Raw genomic sequence first — 16,037 nt, 5'->3', positions numbered from 1 at the left:
CAGAGTTGCAGCTGAGTAAGGCATATCCAAAAGAGCCTTCAGCCTAGAGCAGGGGACACTCGAGGTGACAGGAATACACTGAGACTGCGTTGTGGCGTTAAGGGTGTATTGTTGCTCTCTGGAACTCTGAGCTAGCTCTTCAGATAGCCATGGAGCTGTGGTGGGAAGACGTTAGAGTATAAAATGCTTGCTGTGCAAATATGAGGGCTTCAGTTCAAGCCCCCTTACCCTCATGAAAAGCTGGATGTGGTGGTGCACATCTGGGGAGCCAGAGACGGGAGCACCGTGCTAGCGATGATGCTCACCAGCAAGCCCCACGTCCCAGTGAAAGACCTTGTTTCAAAACACAAGATGGATAGCATCTGCGTAGTAGCACTAAAGGTTGACCCTTGGCCTCTACACGTGAAGCTAAGAGTAGTGGCCTCATAAAGCTCATGGGAGAGAGAAAGGAGGAGGTTGACAAGGTAGGATTATAAAGGGCCAAATTTGCAACCCTGAAGACATAGAGGGTGCAGTGCAGGTCATGGCCATGCTTGTGAAAGGCTACTCTGGGCAGAGGGTGTTCCGTGCATAGTGAAGGGAAAAGGGGGGATGTCTGATGCAGTGAGGTCCATTTGAAAAGCTGTTTCTCTTGGACAGCTGGGCATTAGCATGGTCCAGGTGGGTATCTTAAGGTTAACAGAGCTGTGATGAAACACCATGACCAAAAGCAACTTGGGGAGGGTTTATTTGGGTTACACTTCCACATCACTGTTCATCATGAAAGGAGGTCAGGATGGGAACTCAAACTGGGCAAGAACCTGGAGGCAGGAGCTGATGCAAAGGTCATGGAAGGACGCTGCTTGCTCATCATGGCTTGCTCAGCCTGCTTTCTTATAGCACCCAGGACCACCAGCCCAGGGATGGCACCACCCACAATGGGCTGGGCCTCCCCATCTATTACTAATTAAGAAAATGCTCTACAGGCTTGCCTACAATCTGATCTTATAAAGGCATTTTCTTAATTGAGGTTCTCTCTTGCCCTTTAGTTTGTGTCAAGCGGACATAAAACTAGCCAGCACAGTGAGTGACTGACTGCGCATTCACAGGCTGCGTTCACTCCATGGCACTGCTGGGTTTATATTGCTGTTGTTTCTCTTCTTCCTCAGCCATCTATCTCTGTAAGAGGACAATGCAGAACAAAGCAAGGCTGGAATTGGCTGACTACGAAGCAGTGAGTACAGGGACTTCTGGGCTGGGTAGGAGGAATAACCCTAAGGCTTTGTCAAAGCCTGCTCTTTTCTTTTTCTTCCCTCTGCACGCCCTTCCAGACAGGGGGGGGGGGAGGATGTCCTTTCTTTTTCTTCTTTGTTATCAGCTCCTCTTGCCATGAGAGTCAAATTGCATCTTTATAGAAATAACTCTCAAACTTCAACAGCTAAAAATGAACAATTCAAGTGAGTTCTGGTGGCATCCACCTGTAACCGCAGCACTGAGGAAACTAAGACAGCAGTATTGTGAGTTTGAGGCCAACCTGGGCTATGCTAGCCTGGGCTATGTGGTGAGACCCTCTCATATATACGTTACTGTAGATGATAGATAGGTAGATAATAGATAGATACATAGATAGATAGATAGATCTCAACATAGAAATAGGCACATGACTTGTACAGATGTTTCACAAAAGATGAAAAACACTTGAAAAGATGCTCAACCCCATCATCCATTTGCAAAACAGATTGAATTTAGGATGAGGTACCATTACGTGTACAAGAATGGCTAAGATAAAAGGTATAAATGACACCAAGTGACAGTGAACATGTGGTGTTGTGTTCTTCTATTTTACTGGGAGAATGGAAAAATGGCACATTTTGGCTGTTTCTTATAAAGCTCAATATACAGCTATCACATGCAATCAAGTGGAGAAATCAGAACCTATTTTTCATTTTTAAAAAAACATTGTATTACTACTGTCCATATTAGCTTTGTATGTGGTACCCCAAGGCTGAAAGCAACCCAAATGCATCTTAATAGATGAATGCCTAAACTGACTGTCTACATCCATACAATGGAATAGTATTTTGTGGTAAAAGGGGATTGGTTCTTGTTATACACAACTACTTTGTAAGTCTTGAAGACATTATGTTGAGAGGAAGGATCCAATCTCAAGCCATCCATTCCATTGTTTGAGACTCTTGCAAAGGCAGCACGTAGACCATGAGGGGAACTAGATCAACGGCTGTGGTTACAGACAGGTTAGGATAGGACCATACAGAGATATCCCAGGGGACATGACGGGGGTGGGGTGAGAGAACAGCCTGGATCCTGATTCTGGCATATAGCCAAATACATGTGTCATGAATTCACAATTTTTTTCTGGAGGTAAAGTTGTCAAAGTTTCTGTACGATAAGTTTAAGGTCAAAACTTTATATTTCACCTTTATATCATCCTTCTGAGCTTGGTAGTAGACACAGAATCCAAGAACGAAATTAAATCCAGAATATAAGACAAGGCACATGTCACAGGGGAGCTCTCCTTTCCCTGTCCGTTTACCTTCCCTCTCTTTGTTCATAAGACGTACCTCCTTGCAAGAACTAGACGTCCCACTTCCCCACTCGGGTCTAACTCCACTTGGCAGAGTCTGGAAATGAAAAAAACTGAGATCACAAAGACTCATTGGTCATTGTGAATATACATTTAATTTCTGCTTGCAGAATCGTCCCCCTGATACCACCTGTCACAGGCATCACAGAGAACCAGGGAAATTGGTTACATGTTGATGCCTCTTCCTTCTCCTCTCCCCCGATACCTATGTGTGATATGGGTGTTGCTGAACTGAACCGACTAAAGGGAAAAAAAAACTAGGTGATGAGAGACACTGTTAAGGGTAGTGGAGGAGCCCTCCTTGACATTCAAGAATCAACAGCGTCTTCAGACCTCCCCAATTTCCCAAAGCCTCTCTTCACCTCAGTCTTTCAAAAGAAACATGACTCTCCTGAGTCCCATTGCCCAAATCTAACAAGTCAACTAGACCACGGCTCCCCTCTGCACTACCCAAAGGCAGTGAGTAGCCAGTGGGGAGGAGGGCTTGGGCATGACATGCCACCTTCTTTGAGCCTGTTAGTATTATGGACTTGTGTTTAGAAGGGAAAGTAGAAAGGGATGCCAGGAGGTTGTCTAGGACCCCAGCATCTGGCTAATAACGTGCATATCACATCACATGTTGGACCATCCATCCTGTGTGGCTGTCTCCAAACCTGGAACAGTGTGTCTGTGGCTCTCAGCACCCTGGGAACTGGGCCTTACTTGTGTGTCCTAGTGTCCCAGCAGTCACATCACCCCTCTTTCCAAAACCAGCTGTTTGGCTTGCTACATACCCAAGGCAAACAGCTTTGCTACAGCCACATGACTCCCCTAGCACGTCAATAAAGTTCCCAAACCATCTGTTGCCCTCATCCAGGTTTCTATGTCTTAGAAAATATATTACACAGAAAGTGTCAACTTCTGATGTGTTTTACTTAGTTTTCTGTCCTCTTGCCCCCACAGTGTTCTGTTCTGATAATTGAAAAGTATACAGCATAAAAGATTTCCCCCCCCCAGGATGAAGTTCTGCATAAAAATTCTTAGAAACCAGAAATGCATTTTGTTCCCAAAGCATACTAATTTTATTAAAATTTTCTGGTTACACACACTCTTTGTAGGAAATAAAAATTCAAATAGCATTTTTTTTTTACAGGAGAGAAAATGAGCTATGATTCTCCTGCTATGTTTTTTCTCTCTCTGCATTTTCTGACTGTGCTTGCTGCCCCTTCTACTGCCATAGACTGTGAACCAGGCAATTGCTCTACGTTAATACCAAGCTAGGTTGCCATCTTAACAGCTTGCAGCACGACAGAGGCACATCTTACTGTTTCCCCTCAAGTGATTGCCATGTAAGCTTTACCAGCTGGACTTCCTACCAAGAGTGCAAGCATAGGTGTGAATTTGTGTACCCCTTAAGTGAGGCCCCTCTCATGTTAGCAGTCGTCTAATGGGGTAATCAGTTAGCATTGGCATGGCCTCTATGGAAGTACCCCACCATAATACAGGCTCCAGTCTTGCATTAATCAGAATTAGGGGGATCATTAGAGGGCCTGTCAAATACCTCTTTCCACTGTCCTAAGGCTCCAGTCGGAAAGTGTGCAGGCTGAGAGAAAACACCTCTCCCCTTTTCCTCTAAAGATGATCCTGGATGGAGGATCTTTCTTTTTTATGTCTTCCTTCCTTTCCTTTTTCTTTCTTTCTTTCTTTCTTTCTTTCTTTCTTTCTTTCTTTCTTTTTCCATTTCTGATTTTTTTCCTTCAATGAACACCACAGACAGCCACTCTCTTTGGTTCACTTTCTTTGACCCCTGACCGTAAGAGGTACCCATGCAAAGCATTCCAGGTTCCCCTTTCCTGCAACCTGCCAGCTCCCCGATGGAGCTGTGGGATGACCATGGCATTCTTTTTTTCAGCAGCCACCAGGCAAAATTCCCAGGAGCCTTTATTTCAAGTACTATGAGACTTGTGTTCTCAAAACACCACCCAAGAAGAGATGAATCAGGTGAACCAGAGACTTCAGGCTCAGTATGCTTATAAATGAACATTAAGAGTTAAACAACTCATCAGAGTCACATTGGGTTCGTGTCCAATGGCTTCCGTCTTGAGACCCTGCTATTCTGATGGGAGTAAACCAAAAAAGATGGCCTTGTACTAAGCGTAGGCGGCAATATAATAGCTTATGATAATTAATACCATCTTATTGATTTTTATTTCTCACCAGGAAAACCTAGCGAGACTCCAGAGGGCCTTTGCAAGGAAGTGGGAATTCATCTTTATGCAAGCAGAGGCGCAAGTAAAGTAGGTGAACTGTCATCAGAGACGTCTGGGAAAGAGTGCTCTCTAGAGTCTGGAGATGTGAGGGTGTGGTGGCCAAAGTGAGGTTTCAAGCCGGGTTAATCTTTCCCAAATCCCACCCCACCCCCACTCCCGCCCCAGAGAGACTAAAAAGGAAGATGATGAACAGGTTCCATATCTGAAACCATGGTCTTGCTAGAACACTTCTATCAGACAAGGAGGATCCTCCCAATCGCAAAACTAAAAGATGTACCTTTTTGCCCAAGAGATTTCTGTAAGACTTCTATGCTAAGAGACTGGAAAATGCCAGGCTGGGTTCCTTGGAGATCTTGGCGCCACAGGTTAATGCGTTAAAAACTTGCGGAGGATGTCTTAGTGACTTTTCTCAGCACTGTGACAGAAGTAACTTAAGGGAAGAAAGGTTTGTTTGGGCGCATGGTTGGGGGCGGTTTCTTGTATCATGGTGGGAGGTAGAGTTCCTGATGGTGGGAGTGTGTGCCAGCAACTACTTGCATCATGGAGTCTCAGGAAGCCAAGGGAGCTAGAGCAGAATCGGCCTGCCCCGCCCCCCCTGCCCCGCCCCCCCTGCCCCGCCCCCCCCCCCCGCCCCCGCCAGTGACCCACTCCCACTACCCAGGCCCCACCTCTAATGACTTCACACCTTCCCCAAACAGCTCCAATAGTTAGGACCTGGTGCTCGAACTCAGAAGCCTGAGGAGAACCCTTTATATTTAAACCAGAAGAGTGGACAGGTTAACTCTAACCATCTTCCATATAAGAGTGAAGCTTAAAACTAATGGGAAAATCAGGCACAGATTGGCTTCCGGGTTGGTTCAGTGGCTGAAGCGATGTTGTGAGGCACGGCTTAAGAGCCATGTCTGTCCTTCCTGGGACACGATCCCTCACAGGACAGAGCCTGACTCCCATAGGCTTACCTCAGAGAACACTTACCCGAGCTCGGGCTAAGCTGGAAGGACCAGTTTGTGCCTTCTCACCTCCTCCCTTCCAATCTACCAACAGGTTCAATCGTTCATCTTCCTCACAGGAAGGAAAAAAGGAAGGTAGACAGGTTTTGTCTGTATCTTTACTCACGGCAAGCAGAATGGAGAGCTCTTCTTCCTTAAGGAAACAAGAGCCACAGGGAATGAGTGCTCCCCCAGTTCACAAGCATGGCTGTCAGCTAAGTCCATGGAATTCTGGGATTGCTTTGACCGGGGTCTCCCTTTTTCTCACAGTCATGAGAGTGGTGCCAATAGTCAAAGGAGAGCAGAGGAGGGATGGGAAGAAGCTGCGCTGGGAGACGCAGGGACCTTTCTCTGAGAATCCCTTATAGGTGAACAAGCCCCACATAGCTTCAGAGAAACACTTTCATGCTCTGTGGCTGGCCCCACCCAACATCTAGGGTCCCCATCGGAAATGAACTGAGATCACTTGGCCCACAGTCTTCACGGCCTCAGTGCTGTCAGCTCCCTCAGTTATCTCTGCCTTTCCCCTACTCATGATGCCAGCCTCCTCCTGGCCCTTCTTCCCCCACCCAGTGTTCCCAGATGTCCCCAGGGGAAGGTAGATGCCAGGGACTGAGGGCTGAGTGACTGAGACCATCTGGGAAGTAGTAGATTGCAGGAGAGCTGGAGGGACAGGAGCTCCAGTGTGGATGGACTGAGGTGTGGGTCTGGGTCTGGGTGCTCACAAGTCCCTAGGAAGCAAAGAGAAGCAGGGATTAGCTCTCCCAGCCTCAAATGGCACCGAGTTATAACGGGGGGGGGGGGGGGGGGAGGGGGACTGGTGACTTTCTGCATATATGGTTTTTCTCCATTAACTTTTCTGATTAACTCTGTGATTACATAATAATTGCGGGCCATTTAAGTACACAGCAATTATCACAAAAATCACGGGTGATTATGGGTTTATTTCAGTCCGGTAAACTAAAGGACTCCCAAGAGAGCTGAGAACCACAAGTCACACGGCAATTAATCCCAGTTGCTTTCTGCTTAGGTGGTGTGAAGTGATATAGTCTTTGGCAAGGGGGGGGACCTCTTTTGGGGGCTCCTGATCAGAACACATAGAATCTGGCTTTGCCACCCATAATTTCCCAGCTGAGGCCACTGATGTTTGTCTTTTGGGGTCTCGTCCTTGGCCAGGGCCACTACTCTGCCTTTAGTGCATTCAGGTGGCTTAAGTGACTTTTAAAACACGTATTTGGAGCCTTTTACAGATGTCTTAAGTGCTGTTTGAAACTTCCATGTTTGAGATGGAGAACAGACAAAAAAAGGCAGCCGTATCCCTTCTTATCAATCACACACACACAGGATTCTCTCTGGAGTAGGGGCAGACTGATGGGGATAAAGGCCCCGGCAGCCCAGATTGTAACACTTCTCATGGGGCAACAGTGTCTGCTCCTTGCTCTTCCCGTCTGCCCATCATGTTCACTGCTCACAAATGCTAATCTGTAGCCCAGCCTCTAACAAGCTCTTGCAGCGGCATATGGAGTTTCTGAGGGGGCATGTGGGTGTGGCAATTGTCTTGGGAGCGTCTTAGCTTCTAGAAGCAGGAGGCCTGAGGGGATAGAAGAGAAGATGACGCAAATGTGTCTCACTTCCTGTTCTTACTCTTTCAGGATTGATCGGAAAAAGGATAAGACAGAAAGGAAAATTCTGGATAGTCAAGAACGGGCTTTTTGGGATGTCCACAGGCCAGTGGTGAGGACGTTCTGCTTGCTTCCTTGAGTTGGACCCACCAACTTCGTTCTTTTCTTTTCTCCAAAGACTGTCCTTAGTGACCAAGCGCCTGCTCCTTAAGAGAATTGTTAAACTTTGTGAAATTGCTCTTTCTGCTCATTCAGTCTCTCCATAGATCACCTGGAGCGCATGTCAGTTCCATCTTCTGAAAGTTGTAGGGCTGGGCGTGGTGGTGCACACCTTTAATCTGAGCACTTGGGAGGCAGAGCCAGGGGGATCTCTGCAAGTTTGAGGCCAGCCTGGTCTACAGAGCAAGTCCAGGACAGCCACGGCTTGTTACACAGAGAAATCCTGTCTCGAAAAACCAAATACACACACACACACACACACACACACACACACATGAAAATGTAGGACCGGAAATGGAGGAACAATGGGGATGCCAAGAAAGTCTCCATTCCTCCAAATCAGCAATGTTCATTTCACCACCATTAAAAGCTCTGGATCTTAAAACTTTTTTTTTTCAACAGACTGTTAAGTCTTGTCACCTACAGTACTTGTGTTCTATGAAGTCTTTGCAAACTCTGAATTAGTGAATATTGAAGTGTTCCTCCTAAGTGAGCTTCTTTCCAGACACTGGTCACGTGAGGTTCAGGCCAGATCACAGCCCATTCTGTTGTCTCCTGTGATTACGTCAGAGCCCCCTTTCCCGCAGAACACCACACAGTTCTTTGACACCCTGCCTGAAGGCTACTGGAAATGGAAAAGTCACCAAGATGAACACAAAAATGTAGAAAGCACCAAATAATCCCCGAGAAGGCTGCTTTACAGTGGGGACTAGGAAGGCAGAGCCTCATGCTGTGCGGCCTCAGCTGGGCCCGGTTATGTAGGGTGACTCAAAACTATCGTTCTTCTGCACGTGTCTGTAAACGGTCATTATGCTCTGAGAACATTGATTTGCACGTTACAAAGAAAATTTAGCGAGTAGATGAATTCACAAATCAGTACACAATGAAGCTTGACTGTGTCTCTGATTTCACATTATTAAAACAAATTCTGATTGCCCTCAGGAAATGGAATTGGAAATGAACAAACCATTTCAGCCTTCCTAAAAACTGATTACAAGCAACAACAACACACACTCACACACACACACACACACACACACACACACACACACACAAACTTTGCTGTCCTGACATGGGACTTGTTTTCAGATTAGATATACAACATAACACAGGCTATGCCCAAAGCACCGTGGCCACTTGAAATGTAGGTTTGATGCCAGGAACGCATACCAGATCCTCCACAAGGTGTCCTCACTGTAGTGTCACATTTTATATTTCCAGTGAGAACTCCATGCAGGGACATGCATTATGGCAAGATGAACAGATTATGCATTATCTGAAAAGGGAAGGGTTAGGTCTGGTGGTATTCCATGGATTCTACTGGAAGCATAATTTACACTTAGTAATTTATACAATTTTTTTTTCTCAGCCAGGCTGTGTGAACACAACAGAAATGGATATCAGAAAATGTCGACGCTTGAAGAATCCACAAAAGGTTAAAAAGGTCTGCTGGTTTAGTTGAATTACAACTTCCTGGTGGGGTTGGCCCTCTGTTTCTGGTAGTATTCACACAGTGATTTTTTTCAGCTTGTAATTCTGCCACATTTTGTTTTTTGAAATCATTTTATTCACAAATTCTAGACATATTCACTGAGTAGATGGTGTGTTCCAGGCATTGTGCAAATTGCTGGGGTTCAGCTACAGGTCTTGTGGATCCCATAGTCATGAAGGAAATGAAGCCCGACCACAGGCAACAGGGCCACTGTGCTGTATTAGGAAGAATAAGAGAGTTCAGGAGCCCCTGGAGGTGCAGCTAAGACAGAGAGGGGCATCCCAGGGGCTTTGTGTAAGCAGGATCCTCTGAAATGAAGAGTAAATAGCGGCTGGCCCTGGGGATGTTGCAGTGAAGAGAAGAAGCTACTGGAATTAAAATATAGGAGAGCCCGCAGGTACAAAGAGCTTGGTTCTTAGCAGCAAATGGGAGAGTTTAAATAGAGCTAAACTGTCAAAAAGCCACATCACCATCTTGCCCTACTTTGAATGATGGATCCCAGGATCCCTTGTATTTCGCTAGACTAAAATGGGCAGTGGCCACAGCATCCCCCCCCCCCCCCGGGTACCATACTCACACTACCTGCTTCAATACATCTACCTTCTCCAAAGACCATGCCGCGGGAGAATGTGGCTGTGCTTGGTAACACTAACATCGAGTCAGAGGCATATTCCCAAATGTCCCCAGTGCACATGACGACTACGTATGAACCCAGAGCACTTCGGATCAGAAGTGTTTCAGTGTTTGGAATATCTAACTAGCTGCCTTGGGGGGTAGGACCCAAGTCTGAGTACGAAACTTACTGGTTTCATAGCTACCTTATGACATAGTCCAAAGGTGATACTTATAATATTTTCAGTGGTCCTCTGCTTTGACCAAAACCTATCCTGTGAGATGAGGTATAGAATTTTCCTCTTGTGGTATTTGTTATTTGGAAAGATTTCAGATATTTAGACAAGGGTGTATGTGTGTGTGTGTGTGTGAGAGAGAGAGAGAGAGAGAGAGAGAGAGAGAGAGAGAGAGAGAGACAGAGAGAGAGAGAGAGACAGAGAGAGAGAGAGAGAGAGAGGGAGTCAAAGACAGACAGAGAAAAACTAAAACCACAGGGATATACTTCTTGAGTTTACTTATATAATTCGCATGTTGGTAAATAACAATACTATATTCTAAACCAACCTCAACGGTTCTTATTTAGCCTTTAATGACCCCTTAGTCTAATATCCCAGAGTTTTATGAAGCTCTGTGTATGTCATCTGAGCCTTTGTAAGTATACAGATTTCAGCTATGCACTGTATGTCCTTTAGGGTCATGACACCACAAACAACTTGAAAAGCAGTCCATAGCTGCAGATTTGTGCAGAAGGCCAGAAAACTGCTTAATTTAAAAGGAGCACTCGGCAGGAAGCCTGCCATCTCAACCTTGTACCAGATGGGCATGTCGTCTGCTGGCCAGCAGGAAACCCATAGGGCATTCTTTAATGTCCCTTTCAGCTACTGTTCTTAAGCTCAGTGTTGACCCCAAATCACCTGGGGTATTTGTTTTAAAGTACAGATCCCCAGACCCATTGATGGGAATTCTGATTCGGTCAGTCTGGGGTGGGGCTTAGCAATGTACCTTTTAGCCAAGACCCTCAAATGATTCTTCGGAAGTTAGTCTGCATCTGGATTTAGAGAAACAGTGCTGTAGAAAACCATTTTAGCTCAAGGAGATGAAGGATTTCCCCTCTGTTATAACCCAAAGAGGATGTGGTCCCTCAAGGAGCCTTTCGGCAGGTCGTTTGGTTGGATGCCACAGAGGCAGTTGAAAGAACGCGATGAAGGGTTGGCTCCTGAGCCACACACAACACTGAGGGTGTGTGACCCATATTTTTTCCTTCATCTTCTAGTCAGTGTATGGCGTGACTGAAGAGTCCCAGTCACAGAGCCCGGTGCACATACCAAGCCAGCCAGTCAGGAAAACTACAAAAGATGACATCCGAAAGCAGGTGAGTGAATGAGCCCGGTGCTCCCAGCGTGATCCATGGACAGCAGCGTCAGCTGTCGAATGACTCAAACCTGTGTGGGCCGTGTGTGACACTTTTTTAAAAAGCTTGAGAAATTCTCCACCAGGCTTCTCTAGCGTCTTTTGAAAGGGGGCGTGACTGAGCCAGCCCTAGTGGTGAGCTGGCTTTTGAGGTCAAGCTAGGGAAGGCAAGGCGAATGTCCCATTCTGGAGAACATAATATTATAATGAACTCCCAGAATGCACCGGTTCAGGACCGCTGCGTCTATATCGCTAAGACTCAAGGGCAAGGCATCAGAATAAAGAGAGCCACATCACAAAGTCATTGCAGCGTCATTCAGTCACGCATTATTCTCTGTCTTGATGAGGAGGCCAAATTAACAGAGAATGGCTATCGTTGTCACTCCTTCTGAAGCCTACTCTTTATAGTGCCTTGCTGGCTTCTGACAGGGGCTGTCACTTTAAATGCCTTTCTTTGACAAGCTTGTGGCTAGGTGGGAAGAAAGAAACAGACCGATGCAAAGTAGCTACTTGCTGATTCTAATTTAAAAAACAACCAATACATGGTTGTGGTACACACCGGAAACTAGGCAGAGGAACCGTTACTAGGGCTTAGTCCAAATAATATTCTTGTAGTATGCGTCCTGTCTATCTAGTCTGTTGCCAGGCTTCTTAGACTACGTGCTGCCTTTTGATTGGAGGAGGGTAAAAATTAAATGATACTGATGAACAGGTGAAAACGAGCTGTAAGCGAAACTGTTCGAGACTCTTACGTGTGGCAGGGATTTCCACGAGGGAGAATTGGTTGCAGGAGTTTCAGCTACAGGGTATGAGTGTTGTTCAAGGAGGTGTTTAGATCTTCGTGTGATTGCAGGATTGGGGTTCACGGGATGAAGAGGAATCAAAGCTCTGTTTTGGCCTCAGCACATGTCTTCTCTCTTCCCCCCCCCCACCCAGATAACATTTTTGAACGCACAGATTGACAGACATTGTTTGAAAATGTCCAAAGTGGCTGAAAGGTACGCTTCCCTCAATATTATTACTATGTGCATACTTTAAAAAAAGAAATGTTACCGGGTTCTAGCTAACAACTGTGCTTGGCTTCAAGAGTCAGAGTACAGATACTCCTTAAATCTGATGTGTAAAGTCCCCATCCCTGTGTGAAGGTAGCTAATGGGGCTCCCTTGAGCAGGACACACCCTCCTCTGGCAGCTTCCACCACACGACCTTGTCAATCAGGAAAGAGCGCCTTTAAAGAAAACCTCCATCATGTGCCTTTGCCTTCAGTCCCTTGATTGATTCAAATGGAATCACCCCCTTTTCAGCTATAAAATGCCCAGATTCACTTTATAGGGGAAAGAAATTGTGTGTGCCCTTTGAGGTCGGCCACATAAACAGGAGAGAACGAGATCCTTGAGGGGGTGTTCCTCCCCCACATACCATCAACCACTGAGCTGTACTGAATCAACTGTAAGGAAAACATGTAGCCCCTTGTAGCCTGGCTTCACCAGCAGCTACTATGCTGTAATCTGTACTGTACTGGTAGCTGGTTCCACTCAGTTACCCTCGTGGGAGACTCAATTTTATCAACTGAATGGTCTGTTTTTGAATACTTCAGTAAAGAGACCACCTGGGGATTCTGTATGGAATAAATCTAATCAGGCAGCCAGAACTTAATACCTATTCATCCATACGCTGCAGTTAAAGCAGCGTTCAATTTCTAAAGGAATCCAGGGTGTAAGTCGGGCCGTAGTATTTATTGCCTCTCAGGTAAACCGAGTTTGCAGAGAGCAGGGTGCTCTCTGCATGACCCACTTGTAAGGCCTCTTCTGTTGGCCCCTGGGGTAAGACGCATTTTCATTCTGAATAATAATAATAATAATAATAATAATAATAATAATAATAATAATAATAACCAACGAGAACTTAGAAAACCCCAACCCCAAATCCAAGGCCTGAATTAGTGCACTGCCCAGCACACCAAGGCCATTTTGTGGGTTTGGGTTTATAGCATCTTATTATGCCTATTGTATGTATTTCTATGTGTGCTCCCTCCTATCTATCTGTTGTTGTTCTGGTATTAGGAATTGACCCTCATAAAGTGTGGGCAAGTGATCTACTACTAACCTGTATTCCCAAGACCTCTGTTCACTTCTTATTTTGAGATGAGGGTCTCGTTAAGTTGCCTGGGATGTTTTTGAACCCCCTCTGTAGTTCAGACAAGCCTACAACTTGGAAACCTCCTGGATCAGCCTCCTGAGGAACTAGGATTACCTCCAGGTCTAGCCATAAAGATTTAATTTTTTTTTTATTATGAGTATATGTGTATATGGGGAAATACGCACATGAGTGCAGCTGCCTACAGAAGCTGGAAGAGAACACTGAGTCCCCTGGAGCTGGAATTACAGGTGGCTGTCAGCTGTCCAGTGTGGGTGCTAGAAAGCTAACTGGGATCCTCTACAGACGCAGTACATGGTCTTAACGGGCCAGGCATCTCTCCCTGCCCCTGTTGGTACTCATAACGATGAACTTAGTTGCTGACATTCTGGGCCAGGCATGATGAGAATGTGATAAGGCACTCCTAGCCTCTATCCACTAGGGGCCAGTAGTGCCACCTCACCATTGTGACAACCAACAATGTCTCAGGCCGTTGCCAAAATTGTTAAGGGGACAGTAGCAAAATCGCTCCCATTGAGAATTATGGTGTTTCCATGTTCCCTGATGCAAATGCCTCTCATGGTGCCAATGGCTGAAGCTCCCATTACATCGCTAACACTTACTGTGAAGTCCTAGGTGTGGCCAGCTGCAGGCTACAGACTACTGCTTATCTCCCCCTCCCCCACTGTCAAATGTGGGACTTCTACGCAGAGCACCAGGCTCTGAAAATTCTTTTTCCTTCTCACTGAGGTTACCGTTGCCCCTCCCCTGCCCCCCCAAAAGAGCAAAGCTGCTGAAGCAGCCTCAACTTTCCTGTGCCATAGCTGTGAGGAATGCCAAGCTTCTGTTTGTGAGGCAAGGCACAGAAATGGCTGCCCTGGCACGGTGCGGAATCTATATACATGGTAATGTCTGGCTTCGAAGGGCTCGTGGGAGAGTCTGTACACATAGCATCCTTCATCAGGTTCGCGTGCAGCAAGGTCAGAACAGAGGGGAAGCAGTGGAAATTCCCCAACTCCAGCCCTAGGGATGGACTGGGTGGTTGCAAGGGAGACCCCCAAGCAAGCTGTCCTTTGAGCTTCAAGTGGGCTGATCTGGTGTCTGGGGCTCTGGTGATGCCACTGCAGCTCCCGGAGGCTTGATAACTCCCCTCAGAAGGGCTCTGAATTTCAGCTTTGTCTTATCTCTGGGGTATGGGGAGAAGCCTGAAGTACTCATCCTGAGATACCAGTCTGAATTTGGTAGGTGATAGGTCCCAGGAGGGGCTGGAGCAAAGGAAGAGAGTCTGGCAGGCCCCATTGTTTGTTTGTTTACTTACTGTCTGGGAGGAGCCCCAGCTGGTACTTCTAATTACACTTGAGAGGCCCTCACAACGGTGGGTGATTCCAACCACAACTCCCCAGCTGGAAACTTACAGGCATCCAATCCCAGCAGAGGCTGGATTTTATCGCCCCACCCCACCCCTGCCCCACCCCTACCCCTACCCCCACAGCAGTTAACTGACAACTCTTCAACGAGAAGGACGGACGTGAGGGTTTTCATTAGAGCCACAAGCAAACTCCCAGAGAGAGCAGAGAGAGAGAGAGAGAGAGAGCAGCCGGGTGTTTGCCTGAGATAAAGCCGCCCAAGCCTAGCCTGTCAGCTGCAGGCTTCTGCCAGGAGGGCCTGGGGAGGTGGGTACTGGCAGCTGGCCAGAGGTGAAAACTGAGCTCTCCTGGGTGAGCCACACAGCCCCATTCCGGATCTGGTTTCCCTGGGCCTGCTCCAGGTGATAAGTGGTAATTAGAATTGTGGTCCCCTTGAGGAAAGGTCCCTGCCATTTTTTTTTTCACTTAGTTGCCTAAGAACGCAAGAGGTGAGAAGCTTTGCTGGTGATACCAGTAACCCAGTTCTGAAAAAAGCGAGAATCAGGTGGGGTTAAAACCTGCAGCCAGCTGTAAAGACCCAGCAGTCATTGGGGCATGTCTGGAGCCTGCTACAAAGGCTTGAATCCTGCCCTGGCGGCCATTACCTGTGTTCTCAATGAAGCCAGGAGCTCCATCCCTCTGTGCGTTCACTTCTTTAACAGAGGAGATAGAATTTGTGGCTATCCCTCTGGGTTAAGTGAGCGAGAGCGCGCATGCGTGCTCGAGGACTGGCTCCAGTCCTTGGCCCTCAGGTCGCTCCACAGTGAACAGGAAGGACTAGTAATTTTCCAGTGCGGTGATTAACAGTACTTTTGACGAGACCAAAATTCAGGTATATGAGATGGAACGAACTGTGTGAATGGTGCTCTGAGGAGGAGGGAGGCTGGCCTTGAAAATGACAGTTTTGTGTTAATACGGTTCTTCCCCGCCCTCTCTCACTCCTTTCTCTGACTCTCACACAGGCAGCCCTGCAGGCTGCCCAAGGCTAGCGCTGAGGCTCCTTTCTACCTTCCGCACAAGGCAACCTCTTGTCTACCAGGGGAGAGTTGTCATGTATGAGAGGACTGGCTCTTTAGATTTTCTCAGATCATTTCAGTTTCAAATATTCCGTCCATTGTCCCCAACAGTGTTTAAATGTCCCTGACATGTCAGCGTCAGTGTGTCTCCTAGGCTGCTTCTTGCACTATCTAAATGTGTAACCCTATTCTTGATTCAGAAATACAAATCCCCGTGTATACAGATCAATTTTTCAAATAAGTGCCACTCAACACTACGCTTTTTATCTTAGCTATTGCAAATGAACATCTTCCTTAAACAT

The 16,037-nt window shown here is 46.7% G+C and overlaps 1 protein-coding gene across 7 annotated transcripts in view; it reads left to right on the top strand.

Moving 5' to 3' along the window:
* RGS6 (regulator of G protein signaling 6) overlaps nucleotides 1-16,037 on the top strand; it is a 517,530-nt gene that overhangs the window by 422,524 nt on the left and 78,969 nt on the right. For all 7 annotated transcript variants that reach the window (XM_084792096.1, XM_084792100.1, XM_084792102.1 and 4 more), the window contains exons 7-12: nucleotides 1,149-1,213; nucleotides 4,784-4,860; nucleotides 7,475-7,556; nucleotides 9,033-9,107; nucleotides 11,041-11,139; nucleotides 12,114-12,175. In XM_084792096.1, coding sequence (XP_084648222.1) covers nucleotides 1,149-1,213; nucleotides 4,784-4,860; nucleotides 7,475-7,556; nucleotides 9,033-9,107; nucleotides 11,041-11,139; nucleotides 12,114-12,175 — 460 coding nt within the window. The remainder of the gene's footprint in view (nucleotides 1-1,148; nucleotides 1,214-4,783; nucleotides 4,861-7,474; nucleotides 7,557-9,032; nucleotides 9,108-11,040; nucleotides 11,140-12,113; nucleotides 12,176-16,037) is intronic.

This window comes from Acomys minous, assembly GCF_964271855.1.
Source record: "Acomys minous genome assembly, chromosome: 8".
Classification (NCBI taxonomy): Eukaryota; Metazoa; Chordata; class Mammalia; order Rodentia; family Muridae; genus Acomys; species Acomys minous.
Note: the sequence above shows the minus strand (reverse complement) of the source record. Positions and strands in the feature narration are given on the sequence as shown.